The following is a 19,985-nucleotide window of genomic DNA, read 5'->3' on the forward strand; positions in this document are numbered from 1 at the left end:
GAATGCATATACTACGATGCAAACTTAAACTGGGCTTAAAGTAAGTGAAGAACACAAACATATCAATTGCAAAGAAGCAATCTAGAAAAATAATGTAATTAACCACTTTTGATTTTATATTATAAGTTAAAAGTATATTATAAAATGAATACTCTATCATCTAGAAATAATTGAAATACCTTCCAAGTCATTCCTTTGTTCCTTAAGATTGCTCTTGAAAGAGACCAGAAGTAAATTCCTCAATTATTTTTAATCTTATTCTTGAAGAGTGACCATCCCTTCCAGAACTATCCTTTTTCTAGAGGAATAATCCCCAACAGATTCTCAGCAGTGCATTCTACACCACATCACTACAATACAATCTAGGACTTTATCGAAATTACTGTAATAGGATTATTAGTATACTAGAAAGAAGCATTTTCCTGACTTTCCACAGCTGTGAAAAGCAGAAATAGACTGCTTTAAAGTCCCAGAGCTATCTCAGCTGACATACTCTTTTGTTAATCAACACTGGCAATGAAGAATGCAAATATTCCATAACTCAGTAACTGTACCCTTCTACCTCCCACCCATCCAGCAAATTAAAGGGAAGACTATACCAAGATCATACAAATAGTAATTACATTAACCTAAGCTTTAAATCTTTACAAGTGGATCTCTCTCTCCAAATCCTAGGTTATTTCTTCTCCCTCATTTTTTTTTTCCGATCCAAGTACTACAGAGTCTACCTCCCCAACAGCTGTTAAATTTGTCCCTTCCTCTCCTTTTACATTGCTTTAGTTCAGGTCCTCAATATCCCTTACCTAAACTACTATAATCCCACTTTTTACAAAACTGAATTATCTTTTAAAATGCAAACTGGATCATTTTACTTCTCAACTTAACTTTCCAGGTCCTTTGTTGCTGAAGTGTCTTATAATCTCTTAAAAGGTTATACAGATCTGAACTATCTGTGCCCCACATTGCTTAGCTATCCCCAGGTACAGCTCATGCTCTCGCCTAGTTTGTGGAACCTGGTGTTTCACGCCTCCTTGAGTAGATACCTTTCTCTTTCCCCATCATCAGGATGACAAAATCCTACACAAAAATCAAATATTACCATCTCTGAGTCTTCAATGACCCTCCTGTTAAAACAGGTACATATTAGCACTCTGAATAATACATGAGGGGGGAAGAGAAAGGTATCCACTCAAGGAGGCACTTCCTTATAATTAATTTTATGTAACTAACTCTCTCCACTAGAAAGGGTCTTTGATCTTTATTTTGTATGTTAAAGGCAGAGCCCAGGGCCTGGCACATGGAATTAAACCAATAAATATTTGTAATACATACAGGCAACATGTAAAAAAACCTCACAATAATTAAAGTGGAAAATTATAATTATTCATGACAAAAGTTTTTGTCAAACATTAAAAACTTTTAAGTGTACAAAGGGAAATGAAAAAATAGTAAAGCTGGAATTTACTGCATTGTAGTTTAAAACATTAGAAACAACGAGAACTGAAGTGTTACATTTCTTTGTAAAAACTTACCAAGAATAGTTTGAATACTACTTGTCTATGCCTTGGCAAATTGTCATACTCCTAAGTTTGGATCATTTTCCAATATTTTATCCTCTGTATCTTCAATGCTAAGAGTTCCTTTAACATGAAGTTTTTTACTGATGTCAGTTTCTTTGAGACATCTTTGTGTTTTTCTGTCATACCACTTTTCTCAATTATGTCAATAAACCTGCCATCACTGAATTCCTTTGGCTGTGTATCTAGAGTCAAATGGCGACAGCACTCACATTCCCATGGTGAGCGGTTTCTTCTAAGGCTCCATTTATGTTTGATTCAAATTTCACTTCTAGCATCATCACTTTTTGTTTCTTTGCTGCACATTTATCTTTGTTGACCAATTCCCTCTTTCAATTATCCATCTGTACCAAATATCTCAGGAGTTAATCAGTGGGAGACAGAGGCAACAAAACTACAGTCTGTTGTCTATGCATGGACACAAAGATACAGCAACTAATTATGGACAGACTTTGAAATAAGTGACTACTGGTCACTGATCACGATGCACATCTGTTACTGACATAGTGAACTGTGGACTGAAGAGCTAGAAGCAAAGTTGGCACTTTATGCAATTAATCAAAGTATGGTGGTAACTAAAATGTGAATCATGTTATTGGATAACTGGTGTTAACTAAACCATGATAACTGAAACATGTGCATACTGAAACTGTGAAATATTGAAAAACCTACCTGATGTCTTATTTTAAAATTTTTTTTTCTTTTTCTCGGGGGAGGGGGAGTAATTAGGTTTGTTTATTTATTTTTAGAGGAGGTACTGAGGATTGAACCCAGGACCTTGCACCTGCTAAGCATGCACTCTATCACTTATCTATCACTATACCCTCCCCCACTAAAAATGTTTTTAATCTGTTAGTAGAAGCGGTAAACTGCTTCAAAGTTTACATATCATTCAAACTGCCAATATATTTCAATTAAACTACCTCATTTAATTTTAGCATACGAAAATTACTGTTTCAAATTAAAGCTTGAATGACTAACCAACTAAAGCAGAGGGATCAACCAGTTATCGAAAATATTTAGAAACTAAACTTTGGATAAAAACTGACAAACTAGTATTTCTTCCTCAGAAGTAACTTGATTGAAAATTTATGAATTTACTCATCAAAACAAAAATCAACAAAATTTACAAATCGCCTTTTGAAGTTACACACAAACCCAAAATAATGTTTATCAATTTCAATTGTTTGCTATTACAAAATATACTAACTCAAAGTAGTTGAGACGCTTTACCAGATCACATAAACCACATGTGCAATTACAAAGTACACGCAATGAGAAGGCATACCAATTACTCATTTCCAGAGGGTGGGTAACTTTCTACCCAATCCTGAAGGCTTGCTACTAATTTGGTTCACCTTGGCTTAGTTCCTAGCTGCTGGACTCAAGAGTCCATGCAATGTCAACATCTGACAAGTTCTGAGAGAGTAACATCAAGGCTGAATTTATCAGTTAGTATTTGACTCACAGAAGTACTAACTGGATTTGTCTTTTAAAGGTGGTCAAAGGCATCAGCTATTCTATGGTTCAAGAAAGCAGCAACTTAGAGTATTTTATTGGCTTTGACATTTAAAATTTATCTCAGAAACAAATTTGAATACAGGGCTAGAGTGCAGATTACACAAAAAGTATTTCTTGGAATCCAAGAGGCTTATTATTGCTTATATCTTATGTTATTGACATATATGTACATGACGAACTTCAAATTTTAAAAGATCTGATGTCTCTCTCAGTTTAAAATCTTTTACTGGCATCTCACAGCTCTTAGTGTAACACTAAATCTTTTAAACTTGGTTTACAATGCGCTTGAAGCACCTACTTATTTCTTAAGCTTATCAAGTCACTGGTTCTCCATTAGACTTCTTTCAGTTCTTCAAATGACAGCCCTCCCCTGCTCCCATGCTGCAACGTCTCATCTTCCTCCAACCTGCTGTTCGTTTATCCCTCACCCCCTAAGATCCTCTACCACTCTCCTGGCTAATTTCTACTCCACTTTCAGCCCTCAATTTAAAAGTAATTTCCTCCAGAAGTCCTTCCCTGTATACTAGGTCAGGTTCCCTGGTACATACTCTCATAACTATTTCAGTTATCGTAATAGTCATCACATTACAGCAATTACTTTTTTAAAGACTGTCTTGCCCCTAAGCCTGCAAGTAGAGTGAGTTAATGTTCACTTCTTGTCTCTTCCATTCATAGGACCGTATTTAGCATTCACTAGGTTCTCATTTAAAACCTTAAGTGGGTGAAAGACTAATAGAAGAGAACACAATCGACCATTTCCTAACCTACTTACCTATACCTTTCCTCTCTAAAATCTTATATTCCACCTCTCTAAGGTAGTCTACAAAAAACACCATAAACACTGCAGTCATCAATCTGGAATGCCTTTTTTCCTGACTTTTCACCCTGGCCCTCTTCAAATAAAGACAGTTTTTGCTCCTGCTTCTAAATCTCCACCATCTTCCGGTACCACTTATTTGGCACTTCACAACCTGTCTCCTGTTTTCATTTTGGTACTAGAAAGCTGCTCACATTTTGAGTGGGGACTGTGTTCCATTTCCTAATATAATGCTTGACCCTGCATAAATGTTTGCTTGTGCTATTACTGATGAGGTCAAGTTCACATACCTCTTTAATTCCTACAAAAGTCTCATGCTATAAACCCCCCTAACCTATCAAAAATAGAATATGAGTGTACAGAATTACTTTATGCAGGAATATTACACATCGATGTCTCATTTTGCTCTAAAGCCCTTCTCTCTTAGTCTAAGTTCTTTAAGGCATTTATTCGCCAAACTCATAAGGGTAAAATATTTAATAGTAAGATATCCCAGAGGTCATTAGGATCCTCAATAAAATAACAAGTCCCTCTAGCTAGTGCTTTCTAAGTGCTTTACACATACACATTCATTTAATTCTCACAACAACTCCACAACATAAGTATATTATCATCCCCATTTTACTTGTAAGGAAACTAAGTCACAGCAATGCTAAATAACTTGACACAAGGTCATAGAGCTCATAGGTAGTGAAGCCAGTATTCGAACCCAGACAGTCTGGCTTCAGGGAACATATTTAGAGTTCAGAATCATACAAAACTTACAAAAGCAATAAAGTAAGAAGGGATTTCTAGTTAAATACTATATAAAAACAATGAAAATAAATTAGACAAGCTACTTCAAACCACAGTTCAAACTTTTGTTTTGGGTTTACTTACTATTTGAAGAATAACTGAGGATAACATTTTATTGAGCTCTTAATATAGGCATTCTACAAACTACCAGGGATTCTGTTAATACTTTTAACACCATACTTACTTCTTACATTAACTCCAAGAAACAGAGAAGAAAACTAAGGTTAAGTGGGATTAATAATCAGGAGAGGTTAAAATAACATGAATTTGCCAAGGTCATATGTACCTCTAAGTGACCATGTCTTAAGTTCTTAAATAGTAACAAAGTTCACCTTTTAAAGAAGGCATTTGCCTAAACCAGAATATTAAATTTACTGGAAATACCCTCCATTTTAGCAGGGTTTATCTATAATTTTGTATACACTGAAGCATAAAATCTACTACTTCTGAAACATCTTTGTCATATTTTTTAAAAATAATATTGCCCATAGTGGTGCAAAGTAGCATAATAATGTTAAAATACATTCCTAATATGGTAGAGAATATGTTAGTACTACTTGGCTTACCTTTATAAAAGATACATTCTCAATCTTATATAAATATTATTTCTCTAGCTCAGTAAAAAGGAAAGTTTTATACAGCTACATTTACAAAGGCTATTCGAAAACACTTCATATATATTAACTAACTTAACCCTTATAATAATCCTATGATAAAGGTATTGTCCTTATCCCCATTTTACAGATGAGCAACCAGAGGCATAGAAAGCTTGGTCACACAGCGCAAGGCTGCACAGCTAGAATATGGTAAAGTTGGGATTGTGACACAATCAGGAGGCCCTCCCACAGTCTACGCTCCATAACAAGGCATTCTATCATGGCAACAGATTCCATCAACACCATAAAACTTTAAAATGATACAGCAATTATTTGCTTTTTTCAAGTTATTTTTAATTTCAAAGGTTATAAAATTCAGGAACTACATTAAAGAACAATAAGCTGGGAAGCACTTATCCAACAGATACCTCCATCTACAATCAATAACACTGGCACTTTATTGGTGTTTTATTCATAACCTTCAGTGTTCCATTAAGAAAAAGATATCAAAACCATCATTACACTGATGCTTTGCAATTACAATTTATCGTTAAAATACCTGATGTAGTTTTTAGTTACAGCATGATATAAAAATAAGATAGGTAAATATCTCTAAAAAGATTCACTACAGAGTTCAAAGCAAATGTCACCTCCTCTGGGCTAAAGGTTGTCAGCTCTATAACCTTGAAAACTGAATAAGGAATGCCCCAAAATAACACTGAAGCTGGATGGTCCTTATACAACTAAATAGTAGACAATCGAATCTGAAAACTAAATCATGAAAGGAAAGGAAATCCCAATGTAAACCTCACATTTCAATCATTTATGGCTTAAGTACCCTAATTCACTTAGAAGCAGAATTATTGAAACTGAGAGAAAATATCAGAAAATATAATATTCAAAACATTTTACCACATAACTCTGAGCCACTATAAATAGACAGTATAATATTCTCACTGAAGGAAAGACCAGGATTTGAATAATGACCCTTTATACACAACAGTACTGTTTCAGAATGGAATCTTCTAGTTTAGAAAGATACCATACTCAAAAAACATTTTTCAAAAAACCCTAACAACATTACAAAGGTAAGGGAACAAACTTAAATGAAGGCTTATTCTGTGTTTATCTATACTGTACAGATAAGGAAACTGGGATCCTTAACATGAAAACCCTGACTTAAAAAAGTAAATAAATAAAATCACACAGCTACTATGGGGGATGGCCAGGATTGGAATCCAAACTTACTTAATTCTTTCTGTAACATTTCTACAGCATTAAAGCCTGAAACTTTTCTTTAACTATTCAAAGACGTTTTACTATAGATCTCTTTTTATGACTGAAGTTCTAAAAATCTGTTTTCTAGTAGATTGACAATAAATCAGTTTTCACTGCACTATTATTTTACAGCTCAGATTCCACCAAATTAAAGTTATAATTACATTATGTAAAATGATATGATGTAATTAATTCCTTCCTGATACATTATAATTACTACACTTCATTTTTCCTCCTCAACATATAAAAATAAGCAGAAGCTATACAACTTACAGAACAAAATCTTTGTGACCTTAATTAGGCCTATTTCCTTACATAAGACAATTTTTTAAAAGTTCAATCCAGAAAAAAAGAATTGATAAAACGGACTTCATAAAAAATTTAAAATTTTGCTCTTTGAAAGATACTGCTAAAAAAACAAAAAAACAAGCCACAGACTGGGAGGAAATACTGCAAAACGCGTATCTGATTAAGGACTTGTATCTAGAACATATAAAGAACTCTCAAAACTCAACAGGAAAACAAACAACACTATTAAAAAAAACAGGCAAAATATATGAAGACACTTCGCTAAGATATACAGATGGCATATAAGCATGTGAAAAGCTCTCCATCATTAGTCATCAGGGAAACGTGAATCAAAATCATAATAAGATACCACTACATAATTATTAAGACTGACTAAAATTAAACAAAAATAAAGACAAAAACACCTGACAATACCAAGTGCTAATGGAGGGCTCAGAGCAACGCTTAAAATTTTTTTTTTTTTCAATTCTCATACCATGCTGACAGGCATGTAAAATGAGGTGGCCACTTTGGAAAAGTCTGGCAGCTTCTTATAAATTTAAGCATATACTTAGGATACTACACAGCAATCCCTCTCCTCAGTAGTTTTCCAAGAGAAATGAAAATATACCTTCATGGAAATGTTTACAGCAGCCCTATTCATAATCTCCCCAAACTGGAACAACTGGTAGATGAATAAACTGCGGTTTAACATCCATACAACAGACTGCAACTCAACAATAAAAAAAACTGATACACACACAAATCTAAAATGTATGATGCTAATGAATATTTTTAGTAAAATAAAACATATTATACTAAGTGAAAGAAACCACACTCAAAGCTACATGAATTAGAAAAGGCAAATGATCAGCAGTTTTCAAGAGCTGAAGTTGAGGGGATGGGCTAATTATTAAGAAACAAATTTTTTGGGAAAAAATTGCTGGAAAAGTTCTGTATCTTGATTGTGGCTGTTTTACATGGCTGCATCATTCGTCAAAACTCAGCACATTATACTAAAAAGTATGAATTTTACTGCATGTAAATTATACATCAATAAGCCTGAGATTAAGAAAAAGCAAGCAAAAAATGCAGTAATTATGCAAAAATTTGTTACAAATGAATTATAATGGATATGAATTTGTAACCACAAACCTAAGCGCAGAATGTCACATCTCAATTAAAAAATTATTTTATAATATTCTTTTAGACTATTTGTTTACCTCACATTGGATATATATACCATTTTATAACTTACCATGGCATTAGCATTATTAATTTTTATTTCAATAAGACAATTATTTAAATAAAAATACTGCATACATTAGTTTTTTTCTTAAAACAATTTCATTAGTTTCTAAATGGGCTCAATGTTTCCATATGCCCAGACACAATTTTATATCATTCCCCTGTTATAACTGAATTAAAAAACATACTACAGAGGCCTTCATGGTTATAAATTTTTCAAATCTCTGGAATACCATCATCCACTTATTGGTCCATTCCATTTCAGAAATCTAACGAAAACAGTAGTTAAACAGCTCTCTGCCACATTACAGAGGCAGGTGTGTTTGGAAGTAAGCGAAAGGGTGGAATGATAGCTATTTTTCTTGCTGTTTAGGGGGTGAGAGCACAAAGCAGTCCCAAACTAAGCTCCTTCTAAGGAGTACAATTCTCCACGATTAAAGCTGGAACCTATTAAACAGTCTAGATTATGATGTAACTCCTTTTAAAGGAGTTCTTCTCTCCCCTCCAGTTTAGTATAATCAGGGACTCTCAATGCCACTGAGAAAGTAGCCACTCTCATTTGTACAGCATAAATAGCTTATGTAATACATTTTCATATGTATCATCTCTTTTCTCACCAAGACCCATGAGAAAGTTTTTTTTTTTAATTTGCATTTTACAGGTGTCAAAACCTACTGAGAAGGTTGGATCAGTTGTTCAAGGATCACACAAACCAATATATAGCAGAGCCAGAATGCTGTTTCTTATTATTCTGTGTATCTGTTAGCATCTACTACAGTCTGAAGGCAGCCAACATTATGGGGACTCTATACCCAATGATGTCTAAAAATATTACCTATACCTTATTTAATAGTAAGCTAAGGAGAAAACTGAACTTTAAAGGTAAAAGTACCTGAAAAAGAACCTACAAAAATATCATTCTGAACTGAAATTCACCCTGATAAAGGATTTTACCATTAAAAAAAGGTAAAAGTGTCTTGAAAGACAACAGTTAAGGAACTATTCTATAGGGTGGCTATGAAGTCTGGAAACAGGTACTATTACATGTATCTTAATGTATTATTAATAAACCACATTTTACATACTCTCCTGTGGGTTTCAAACTTGGTAGCCATTGTGTATATTAAAGGAGACTAAGAGGCCACTTTAGTGACAACTAAATGTGGAATGAGATCCCGGATGGAAAAAACAAAGGCAAATACTAGAACTGGCAAATCTGAATATGGGTGCATGTTAGACAACAGTATTGAATTAACGTTAAATTTCCTGAATTTGATCATTGTAATGTAATTTATAATAGAAAGTCCTTGTTCTTAGGTGATACATATTTTAAGTATTTAGAGACAAAGGATTATGATATGTGTGATGTCCTCAAATGGTTCCCCAAAAAATATGTATGTGTATATGTGTGTATAGGGAAATTAAATGGCAAAATGCTAACTGGTAATCTAGATGATTAGTGTTCATAGTTATTACTCTTGAACTTATAAGTTTGAAATTTCAAAAAATAAAAAGTTGAAGATAAAAGGCAAACTTTAAATTTTCTTTCGGTTTTCTTCAATAGCTAGTAAACATTTCCAACAAGATCTTTTCTAAGAAACTGAATTTTAAAAAATATTCTTTTTAGTGCCTCTGTAAGTTAACTCTAGTTGGAATTAAACAGTATTTGTTGATTTTTAAAAAAATACGGTATAAAACATGGCAGCAAACAACACATAGAGCATCCAAAGAATAGCTTATACTTTATTAGGTACTATGAGAATTTTAGTAAAGTTTACATACTGTCCTTTTTTTTTTTTTAAGGAGCTTAAGATGTGCTGAGAAACAGATAAAATTCAATGTCCAGTTCCTGTGGATCATTAACAGTACTCTAAACACTGAGTAAACCTGCTATCAGATACTACATATTTAGCTAAAATTCAACTCACTTTAATATATAGGATTTTACCATTAAGTGTTTCTCCCACTACACTCCAAAGGAGTTTTTAAAAGGTTTTATCTTAATATATTTCACTATGAATGCAATAAGGCTGTATCATGTAGATATTTTATTTTTATGAATTCAACCATAAGCCCTCAGGGGATAAAACTGAGGATTTCAACAGCAGAGACACCATTCCACCAACTAAGCATGTCTTCCCCAAGGAGCAGTAAGCAGGAGTATAAGGAGGGAGCTGTCCAGTAACATATGCGTTTCTCCCTGTGCACATCTTGCCAAGCTCTGATCCTAGCATTTAAAGTATTTTTGTGTAACAAGCCCCTAATGCAAGCCAATTTCTTCATCTGGTGCTCAACTAAAGAAATTTATTTTTGGAGTTTCTGAAGGAAAACCTAGCTATTTTGCACTTCTGTGAGATGGAATGAATGTATGGAAACCATACTTCAAGATCACTTTAAGGGATTTTTAAGGTAATGTAAACCAAAATCTTGTGGGGGGGGCAATTATGTGTGCTAAATTCACAACCTAACTCCATCGTAACATGGAACTACAACATAAACGTTCCCTATTTCATCATTATGGCAAGAACATGACATACTTTAAAGCAAAGATGACTTCTTTCCAAAGGCTACATCCAGAACCATATTCCTCAAATTTTTAAGTCAACGCCATACATTTGTTTTTAGTTACTCCTGAGTCTCCCAACTTGTATCTTTTTCTCTGGATTACTATTTAATCTGATTTAATCCAACGTCTACATTCCTCCTCATAGAATCAGAGCTAGAAGAAATTTTAAAAATCACATGGCCTATTCCACCCTCCAAGCTCACAGAGCTGTGAGCTGGAAACATCCATTCACTGAGTTCCATGTTATAATAAATTCCTTACTCTTCAACTAATATGAATTTTTATAGAAAGGTAAAAATTTAATTGTACATAGTATAAAAAAAGACAATTTTTATAAACTGATACTAAAATGCAGTGAAACAAAGCATCTTTGGCATTTGGAATCCTCAACGTTTACTAAGTTCTGAATCCTATTAGTAGATCAGTTTTAATACTTCTCGATCTCCAGAGGAACGTCAGGGAATCCCATAAAATTGGACCTCTTCCTTATAACATTATTTTTAAATATAATTATTTCATAATTTTATTCTCTGCCTCATTTGTACAATCCTTGACCCTAATGTTTTATAACTCTTTTCTTATAAAAGAAAAACTATACAACTTTGAAAACTGTTAACAAAAAGTACAATAAATTTTTAAAATTCTATTTAATGCTTTCAATCTGGATTTTTTTTAAAGAAATTAAAATATGAAGTAACTTTTTATTTCCAGAATGAGGTATAAACACTGGGGGGATACAGTGTGGAGATTATTTGTCTAGTATCAACCTAAACTAAAGTCACAGATGCAAAAAGTTTCTGTGACATCAGGATATAATTCCCTAAAGCCCACTTTTTCATGGTGTACACTATTTTCTTTTTAAAAGATTAGCGCAGAATGACAAATGTGTTGTGTACTAAGATTTACAAAGGGATCATTTGGATCTTTGAATTTAAGTCATAAATCTAAGAATTATTTTTTTTTTTAAATTGAAGTATAGTCAGTCACAATGTGTCAATTTCTGGCATACAGCACAATGTCTCAGTCAGACACATACATATAACTGTTTTCATATTCTTTGGTGTTTCATATTCTTTTTCATTATAGCTAAGAATCATAGTTGAATGACCTTACCTGAAGTGCACAAGTCTTTTACAAGATTCTAACTAAACATAAAGATGTTGCTGACATACTAAGGAAACATTATTTACTTTTTTACTTGCTTAATTAAAGTGCCTAAGTCTGAGATGAACACTATTTTCAAAATAAGACTGACCTTCAAGGGCCAAACCTTACAGTTGTATTATAAACTTTTTTTGATCATAGACCTCTTTGAGAATCTAATGAAAGCTAAGAAGCCTCTTCCCAGAAAATCTGACATGTGCACATACACACAAAATTATAATACAATGTTGAAGGGAGGAGTCATCGTGGAATCTATCAATCCCATGGAAAAAACTGCTATCACTATTATATGGAAGACAGCCTTAAAGCATAAATCTTTGGTATTCACACACACTCTGATGAGAATAAGAAAGGTTTCAAGAAGGCATCTGCAACTGAAAAGATAGGCTGTCCTGCTGTACCACCACAGTTCCAAGGCCAGAGCAGCCTGGTTCTGCTAAGTGTCCATTCCTGCTCTGCAATCCCCTGGGACATGAGACCCGGTGCCATCACATCCCTACCTCGACATCCCTACCTCGATCTCCACCTCTCACCATCTGGACTCAGCAAGCTGTTTTGATCTACTTTAGCGCTGACAAGTAACCATCCAGTCTGCCCTTTAATACTTTCAGTAACACAACTTAGGACTTCAGAAGGCAGGCCATTCCAGTGTTAGGCAACTCTGAAGAATTATAAAGTTCTTTTCTAGTTTGATTGCCTGGTTTGTAAGTTTTAAATGCTGTCCTACTGAATTTATCCTCCATTTACCTGCCAATAGGTAACAAAATAGCTTGCCATTCAAAGTATTTAATCCTAAAACCAGGAGCAAAAAAAATCACTTAACTCTACTATTACCAAACAGGAAAGTCAGAATTATGCTGAAAAACATTTTCTATTTGAAAGTCAAAATATAAGGGGCTCAGTATTGGTTCAGTATGAGAAAGATGTAAGGCTTTTATGTACACAACATTTCTTACCTTGGGCTTCCTCTTCACACCACAAAAAATTAAAAATGCATCAACATTAAAAGAGTAAAATTATAATCACTGAAAATTAACATCAGTTCTGCCTGCAAAAAGTTTACTCTCTGTATTTCTATTTGTGCCTGTGATTCTGCGATAAACAGCTCTAATCAATGCAATGTAAATATAGAAGCCATTATTTATTCATTAGATAAAGCCAGGCTTTCAAGAACTACAAGTTGTCTCAGTCACCTTCAACAGCTCCTTTTTCAGAATAAGAAACGTCTCTTCCTGAAATCTGTGTATTGATAAGGTCCATTTATCATATATAAATCCATCTCCGCTGCAAATGCTTATTTCCTTTGAAAACAAAGGGAATATAAACAACTATATTTGAGATTTTCTTCCTTAAATAATCCCACACTAGTGCTGGACAAAAACGGTTCAGAAATCTTTTGCAAAGTAATTGATTTAGTCAAATCAGGTAAGAGCATGCAATGCTAACCAACAGTTAATTGGATATACAGACAGCAAAATCTCATTTTCAAAGGGCTACCAGGGGGGCTCTCTTTCCTAGGCTTCGTCTCAGAGAGCCAAACAATGCAGTCCTAAGGAGGAGACTAACTTGTAAGGAGCTTCTTTATGGTCTTTCAATAATTAAACTTCCTGCAGAGATCCAAAGAAAATCCACCTAAATGAATTCAGCCTTACACTGCAAAGTGCATTGGGGCACTATTTTGTTAAGTTTATATGGTAGAAATACAATAATCTCCTGGTAAGAAATACATTTCCTAATAAATAACCACTTCTCTACATTTCCAGAGTGGCTTGAAGAAGGAATGCTATGCTTTAAAAAGACACACACAAAATGCCTTAAAAAAAAAATGCTACACGTATCCACTTATCAGAACTTGTTTTACAAACAAAAGACATTAAAGTTCAGGAAAACAGTCCACCAAGTATTTCTCTTGTAACAAAATCATCTGTTAAATCATTTTATTTGAGTCTTCCAATTGAAAATGGTTTCATCCATCACAAACAAAATGTGTACTGAAAAATTTTCTTCCACTTCACATTACTGGATACACTAGTATTTGATTATTTAAATCAATATATTTGTACCCAAGCAAATATTGTCAGTCTCGAGTTAGTTCAATAATGTCTGCTTTTTAAAACAAAATTCTTTCACTATCTTGTCATTCATACAAAATCAAACGCTCGAAATAGCTTAAAGCATGGACTACAGATAGAACACTGCCCCACCCCTCGTTAAGAGTGGATGACTGGAACATTTTAATATACTCCACGTAGCAGTACAGCTACAAAATCTTCATATTGGCTCCAGAAGTTGCACATTTTCCAGTAGAATTTATTCTTAAATAGATTTCGCATTATCCTCAATACCAAACGTCACTAACATTCAGGTACACTGAATATATATAGTTGATAACTACAAACCCCGTAATATAACCCTCTCAACATTCACTTGCGCACTTTTCTCATTTCTTTTCATGTGAATTCGCTCAATATAAAGAATCAAGTAGTTTTCTTCGGTAACTACGCAATTAAATTGTATTTAATTGGGAGGCTGGACTCACCACATGAAAATTTCAGAGTGAAAAAACAAGATTCAAAGCGGCGGAGGGGGGTCTATTTGCTTAAATATTTTAAGATTTTAAATTAAAAAAGAAGTATCTGCAAGATGCCACCCAAGATTTCCACAATCCACCCCTCCTCCCGCCTTAAGTCCCCCCCGCCCCGCCCCGAGTCTGGGAAGTCGTTACTTTGACGCGGCCGGGATGCTACTCACCGAGTTTTTCCACCAACTTGAGCATCACACCTCCAATGTGCACCTCCCCGGTCACTCTTAGGGTGACATCGCGGTTCAGGTCCGTCACATGAACGCTCAGTTCCCACGTCCCGTCCGCATAGCAGCCATCTGGCATCCTTATCCCGTCCAGAGCCATGGCTCCTTCCTGCGAGCACGGAGGAAATGGCTCTCGTCAGCGTCACTCCCCCAAAGGAAGGCAAATCCCACCGAACTGGCAGAGTCGGCAGCCGGGTGAGAGAAGGTGGTGGACGCGAGGGTTTCCGCACGAACTCGGGAGAGCGGCGGCGGGCCCCGCCGCAGGCAGGGTTCTGCGCCCCGCGCCCCTTCCCGGTCGCCGCCCCGCGCTCCCACCCCGCGGCGGCCCCCGGCGGACACGGCGCCGCCCTCCTGCCGGCCCCGCGCGGCCCCAGCCTAGCGGCCCGCGCCTAGCGGACCGCGGCGGGCTTCACCTGCCCGCCTGCTGGCCGCACCCTGGCCGGGGAGACCGCCCGCGGGCTCCACAGTCCTCCCCGCCCGCGCTCCCTCTCCGTCCCCGCCGGGGCCCGGCCCCTCACCGCGCGCTCCTCACGCTCCCGGCCCGGGGCTCGCGCGGCAACAGGCGGGGAGGCGACGGCTCGCCGGGCGGCGTCGGCGGCGTCGGCGGCGTCGGCGGCGGGTCTCCCTCCTCCGAGGGAAAAGCGCTGCCTCCCGGCCGGAGCGACTAATGGAGTCCGGTCGTCGCGGCCCCTTGCCTCTCCCCCCGCGCTCCACCCTCTCTCCCCGCCCCCTCCGTCGGAGTCCGGCTCAGGCCGGGCGCGCCTGCTCCCGCCTCCTCCGCCCCTCGGAGCCGCCCGCACCGGGCCGGCCGCCTCGCCCCTCCCCCACGCCAGTCCCCCGCGGCCGCGCTGCGGGCGGGGGCCGCGCGGACTCCCGGGCTGGGGGCGGGGCGGCGCGCGGCAGGGGAATGAGCTGTGCGGGGGAGGCGGGGGGCGCCCGCGGCGGCAGCAATCTCAGCCCCGCCGAGCCGCTGCCCTTTTATGGAAATGAAGGACCCGGCGTAGGGACTGAATCCAACATCCGGGCTCTCGGCGGCGGGACCTGAGGAGGGGGAGCCGGGGGAGCGCGGCGGCCTCCCACGCGGGCGCGGGTGGGCGCGCGGGGCTCTCCTTTCCGCGCTCGCGTCTCTGGCTCGGCAAGGGCCCGCGGCAGTGGGTGTCGGCGCTACCCGCCGGAGGAGGGGGCTCGTCCGTGAGAAATGGCCACAGGAAATTCCCAGGGCAAGGTCGTTTTCTGGGAACAAAGTACCCCCGCCCCTTCCCCACGTCTGGAGCGAGCCCAAAAGTCTCGGGCCGGCGAGAGGTGCCGCACTCCGGGAGCTGGAGACAGGGAGTTGGGGGACGTAAAAAACTTTAAAAAGTAAATGCCCAAGGCAGTTCCATGTATATCCAACAAAAGAATGAGAAAACCCAGAGGGAGGTGAACCACAAAAATTGCTTTGCAAGCAGTGTCCGGCACAATCAGCAACTCCTGCTGGGCTCCCAAGAGTTTGCTTTCTCTCTTAACCCGTTCGGAAGCGCCAACCAGAAGTGGGTCATAAAGATCCTACGATGCTCTGGTTAGAGGGGGAAAAATCAGTGCAGTGAGTTTTACTCGGAAGCTGTTTCCAGCTTCTTCAACTCTTTGTACGTATTTGCATATTTTATATGCAATTTAGAACTAACGTCATTAAGACATTTAGATGGCTATACATCCTTTACCCCACCCTCAGCCACACGTGGAAGGAATTTTAATAGCTCCGAAAGGGTGCCAGCAGGTACGAGAAGACCTAAAGGACTTCACCTGTTGAGACTGACCAGTGATGGAGACCGGTCCTCCTGCTTCCCACTTTACTTCCACTTCCCTCTTTTACTGTCGCATTCTGTGGAGAGGGCTCCATTCAGAAACAGCTAGCCAGGGAAACTGCGCCGCTGGCAAACACAGGGCTCAAAATGTTTAGGTCAGGAAGACTCACATAAAATATCCCAGGTCCCATAAAAGATCCGTTTTAAAAGTCTCAAAGTCTTCAGCTGTGTCAGACTCTTCGTAGAGGGACCCCTCTCCCTCCCTGCCAGGCAAATAACACTTGGTTCAGCAACACAGTTGGGAAACAAGGTTAGAGGCCTCAAGTAAGGGGTGGGACCCATAAAGGAGTGAAAGAAAAGCAGCGAAATTTAGTCAGATGCCAGAGGTTTGGCACCAAAAATAGGGAAAACCACTACAGTATTTTCAGCTAGTCATCATGGAGAAATTGATGCCTGGAGTCTGTAGTCTCCGCACTCTCCAATTATTTCTACTCATGGAAGTTCCAGACAATTCACTTGGAAGCAGTATGAACATCCGGAGAGGAGGGAATGTTTATGTAAATTATGGTGTTGAAAATATATAGGAAAATGTTTCTGATAAAATAGATAATAGGTTGTAAGAGTGAAAAAAAGGTGGACAGAACTGTACATGCAGCTGTCAAATCACAAGCATATCTATTCTTAAATATTCAGAGAAGAAAGACTGAAAGGAAATACACCAAAATGTTAAGAAGCTCTCTGGGTGTTGAGATCACAGGAGATTTTTTCCTCTCTCTCTCTCTCTCTCTCTATTCTTCTTTATTCTCTACAAATTTCGAAACTCTGCATTCTGGACTTGTCTGTCACCGCTTTTAGTTGCATCCAGCATCTCAGGTTCTCTGGGCATGCCATTACATTCACAATAATAGACACAACTAATAGAGCAGCTACTGGACACCTTGACAGGACTTTCAGGTGTTTCCTTTTGTGATTTTAATATCCCTAAATAAAACATGAGTTCTTTGAGAGCAGGGATTTCAAATTTTTGCATTGCCCACAAATTTACAAATAGCTTGGCATAAAGAAAATGGAAAACATGCTGGCATCAAATCAACAAAAATGTCAAAGAAGCACTAGGTCTGCCCCGTGGAGGTATCTCATTATTGGGGAAATCCTGGCTTTTAAATATACATGTTTATTTCCACACCTTATCCCCCAAAGATTTGTGGCAACATGTGAGGATGTATAAGCTAGGAGACAGCATACATTATAAATGGCACAAAACAAGCTGGGGAGGCGGGAAGTGGAGGGTTAGAGATTTTAAACGGAGCCGGGAAAGAGGCTAAGAATTGTACCTTAACAACCTTTGCAAGTGCTCCAGTAAGCTCTGAATAACTACAGCTTCTCAAACATGCGTCTACAGAACCAAAAATATCTGTATCTTTCCTGACTGTTCCCTTCCCTTCAGAAAAATTTGTCGAAGCCAAGCCGTCATGTCTCAGAAACCCTTTTAATGCTCAGTTTCCACATTCTAGTTCTTGTCTCACTCTTTGGCAAGTTACTTTCTGAACACCCTCCCACCACGCTGCCTGCTACTCTGACTGCTGCCGGCTTCTGTGAGTGTTCCCTTCATTAAGGGCAGGGAGCAGGGTTGGGATTTGATATTGAAAGTAACAGCCCCTTTTCTTAGTATTTGAAATAGCTTAATTATAGCTTTATAAGAGACTTACTAGCTTTAGAATATCAGCAGTTTATGTTTGAGCAGTTTAAAGCACAGGAAGGCAGTGACCCTCTGAAGGAAAGATTGGAGGAGTAATTAGACTAAGATGGGTGCAGCTGGTCCCTTTAGGCCTTTTTGAGTATTTCAAGCTGTTGCTTGCTTTGAAGATTAAAGAGGAGTCAGGCTTGAATCTCTGAAACTAGGGATTTTTTTCTAGTTTATCGAGTGAGATCTTCAAGTGCATTTTTTTTAATGTTTACTTCGATCTAACGTTTTCCAGTGTGTTCAGATGTGGAATCTTATCTGAAACCCCCCACTAGAACCTCTAAGACAATGCAATACTTGTGGTACTTACATCATACTGAAAAGTAGCCGAGAGCTCCAGTGTTTGGAAGAACAGCTCAAGCCTTGAAAGCAGCAATATCCAAATAAGGTACCAAGCACTGGGCTTAGGTTTAGACCAAATGATACCTCACAGATCTGCCGTCAAATGCGGCCCTCAGGCTTGGTAATCTGCAGGTTGACTTCAGCTTTTTCTCTGAGCCTACTTACCCTGTGCTTTATATTCTTCAAAGAGAATATAACCACTGAGTTTGAAAAAAAGAGAGGTTGGGGGATAGGAGGAAAAAAGAGAAAGTTTATGTGAGTGTGGATGTGTAAGGGTAGTTTGAAATGCACTTAAAAACGCCATATGAAGCCAGGAAGACGAACTGTAATGAATTATTCCTGTCAAATACCAGGTGAGCAGAATTCTCTCTTTGTCTCAGGGATGGCCCAAAATGGAACATACTGGTATAGCTCCTAAGGAGGTAGAAATCAAGGGGCAGGGAGTGTGAACTAAGGATGGGTAGGAAGGTTGCAGGAGCCACTTTTTGGTAGAAGTGGGCATTCACTGTAAACAGCAAGAAAGGGACTAGCAAACTAAGCAACGAGGAAGACTGGCTTGGGAGTGGGGCTGCCGGGACACAGACCTAAAGAAAGCCTCTGAGATAACAATGAAATCTACTTCCAGGGGAAAGAAATGCACTGCTTGCATTTACTGCTCCAGATTATAGAAAGCTTTTTGTAGGAACCATTCTGGGTGATACTTAGAAAACAGTTTTTGAACATCACATCACCTTGTGAAATGTTCTGCCCATGACAACGATATGAAATGGTCACAGGTACTCTCGCACAAACAAGGTGGCTGTGTGCTTAGAACAGTGCAGGGCACTGAGACAAACAAGTAGATAAGAGTCACCAGCTCTCAAGCAACATCTTGAGATTTGTATGAAAAACATCAGAAAGGATATCCATATGGAAAAAGAATGAAATTAGACAAGTGCTTTACACCATCTACAAAAATTAACTCAAAATGGATCACAGACCTAAATAAGATCTAAACTATGAAATTCTTAGACGAAAACAGGCGTAAACCCTTGTGACCTTGGATTAGATAATGGTTTCTTAGATAAGACATCAAAGCAAAAATGACAAAAGAAAAACTAAGTTGCATTTTATGGAAACCAAAAATGCCGATATTTCAAAGACAGCATCAAAAATGTGAAGAAAAAACCCCCACAGAACAGTAAAAAAATTTGCAAATTATTTATCTTTTAAGAGACATATCTAGCATCTATATGTTGTTATAGATGTTACAATGTTACAACTCAATGATAAGAAGAAAAATAACCCAATTAAAAATGAGGAAATGATCTGAATAGACAGTTCTCTAAATAAGATGTGCAGGGGAGAAGGTATAGCTCAGTGGTAGAGCACATGCTTAGCATGCACAAGGTCCTGGGTTCAATCCTCATCAAAAAGATAAATAAATAAACCTAATTACCTTCTCCCCTCCACCAAAA

At 38.2% G+C, this 19,985-nt stretch overlaps 1 protein-coding gene across 2 annotated transcripts in view; it reads right to left on the minus strand.

Moving 5' to 3' along the window:
• Positions 1-15,482, minus strand: part of FERMT2 (FERM domain containing kindlin 2) — a 73,376-nt gene extending 57,894 nt beyond the window's left edge. Inside the window, exons 1-2 of one of the 2 annotated variants that reach the window (XM_072963079.1) lie at positions 15,177-15,482; positions 14,602-14,767 (exon numbers count right to left, since the gene is read on the minus strand). In XM_072963079.1, the coding sequence (XP_072819180.1) occupies positions 14,602-14,758 (157 nt within the window). In that variant the 5' untranslated portion in view covers positions 14,759-14,767; positions 15,177-15,482. The remainder of the gene's footprint in view (positions 1-14,601; positions 14,768-15,176) is intronic. The other variant, XM_072963080.1, reaches the window with a different exon arrangement.
• Positions 15,483-19,985: the final 4,503 nt, after the last annotated feature.

Source organism: Vicugna pacos, chromosome 6, assembly GCF_048564905.1.
Source record: "Vicugna pacos chromosome 6, VicPac4, whole genome shotgun sequence".
NCBI lineage: Eukaryota > Metazoa > Chordata > Mammalia > Artiodactyla > Camelidae > Vicugna > Vicugna pacos.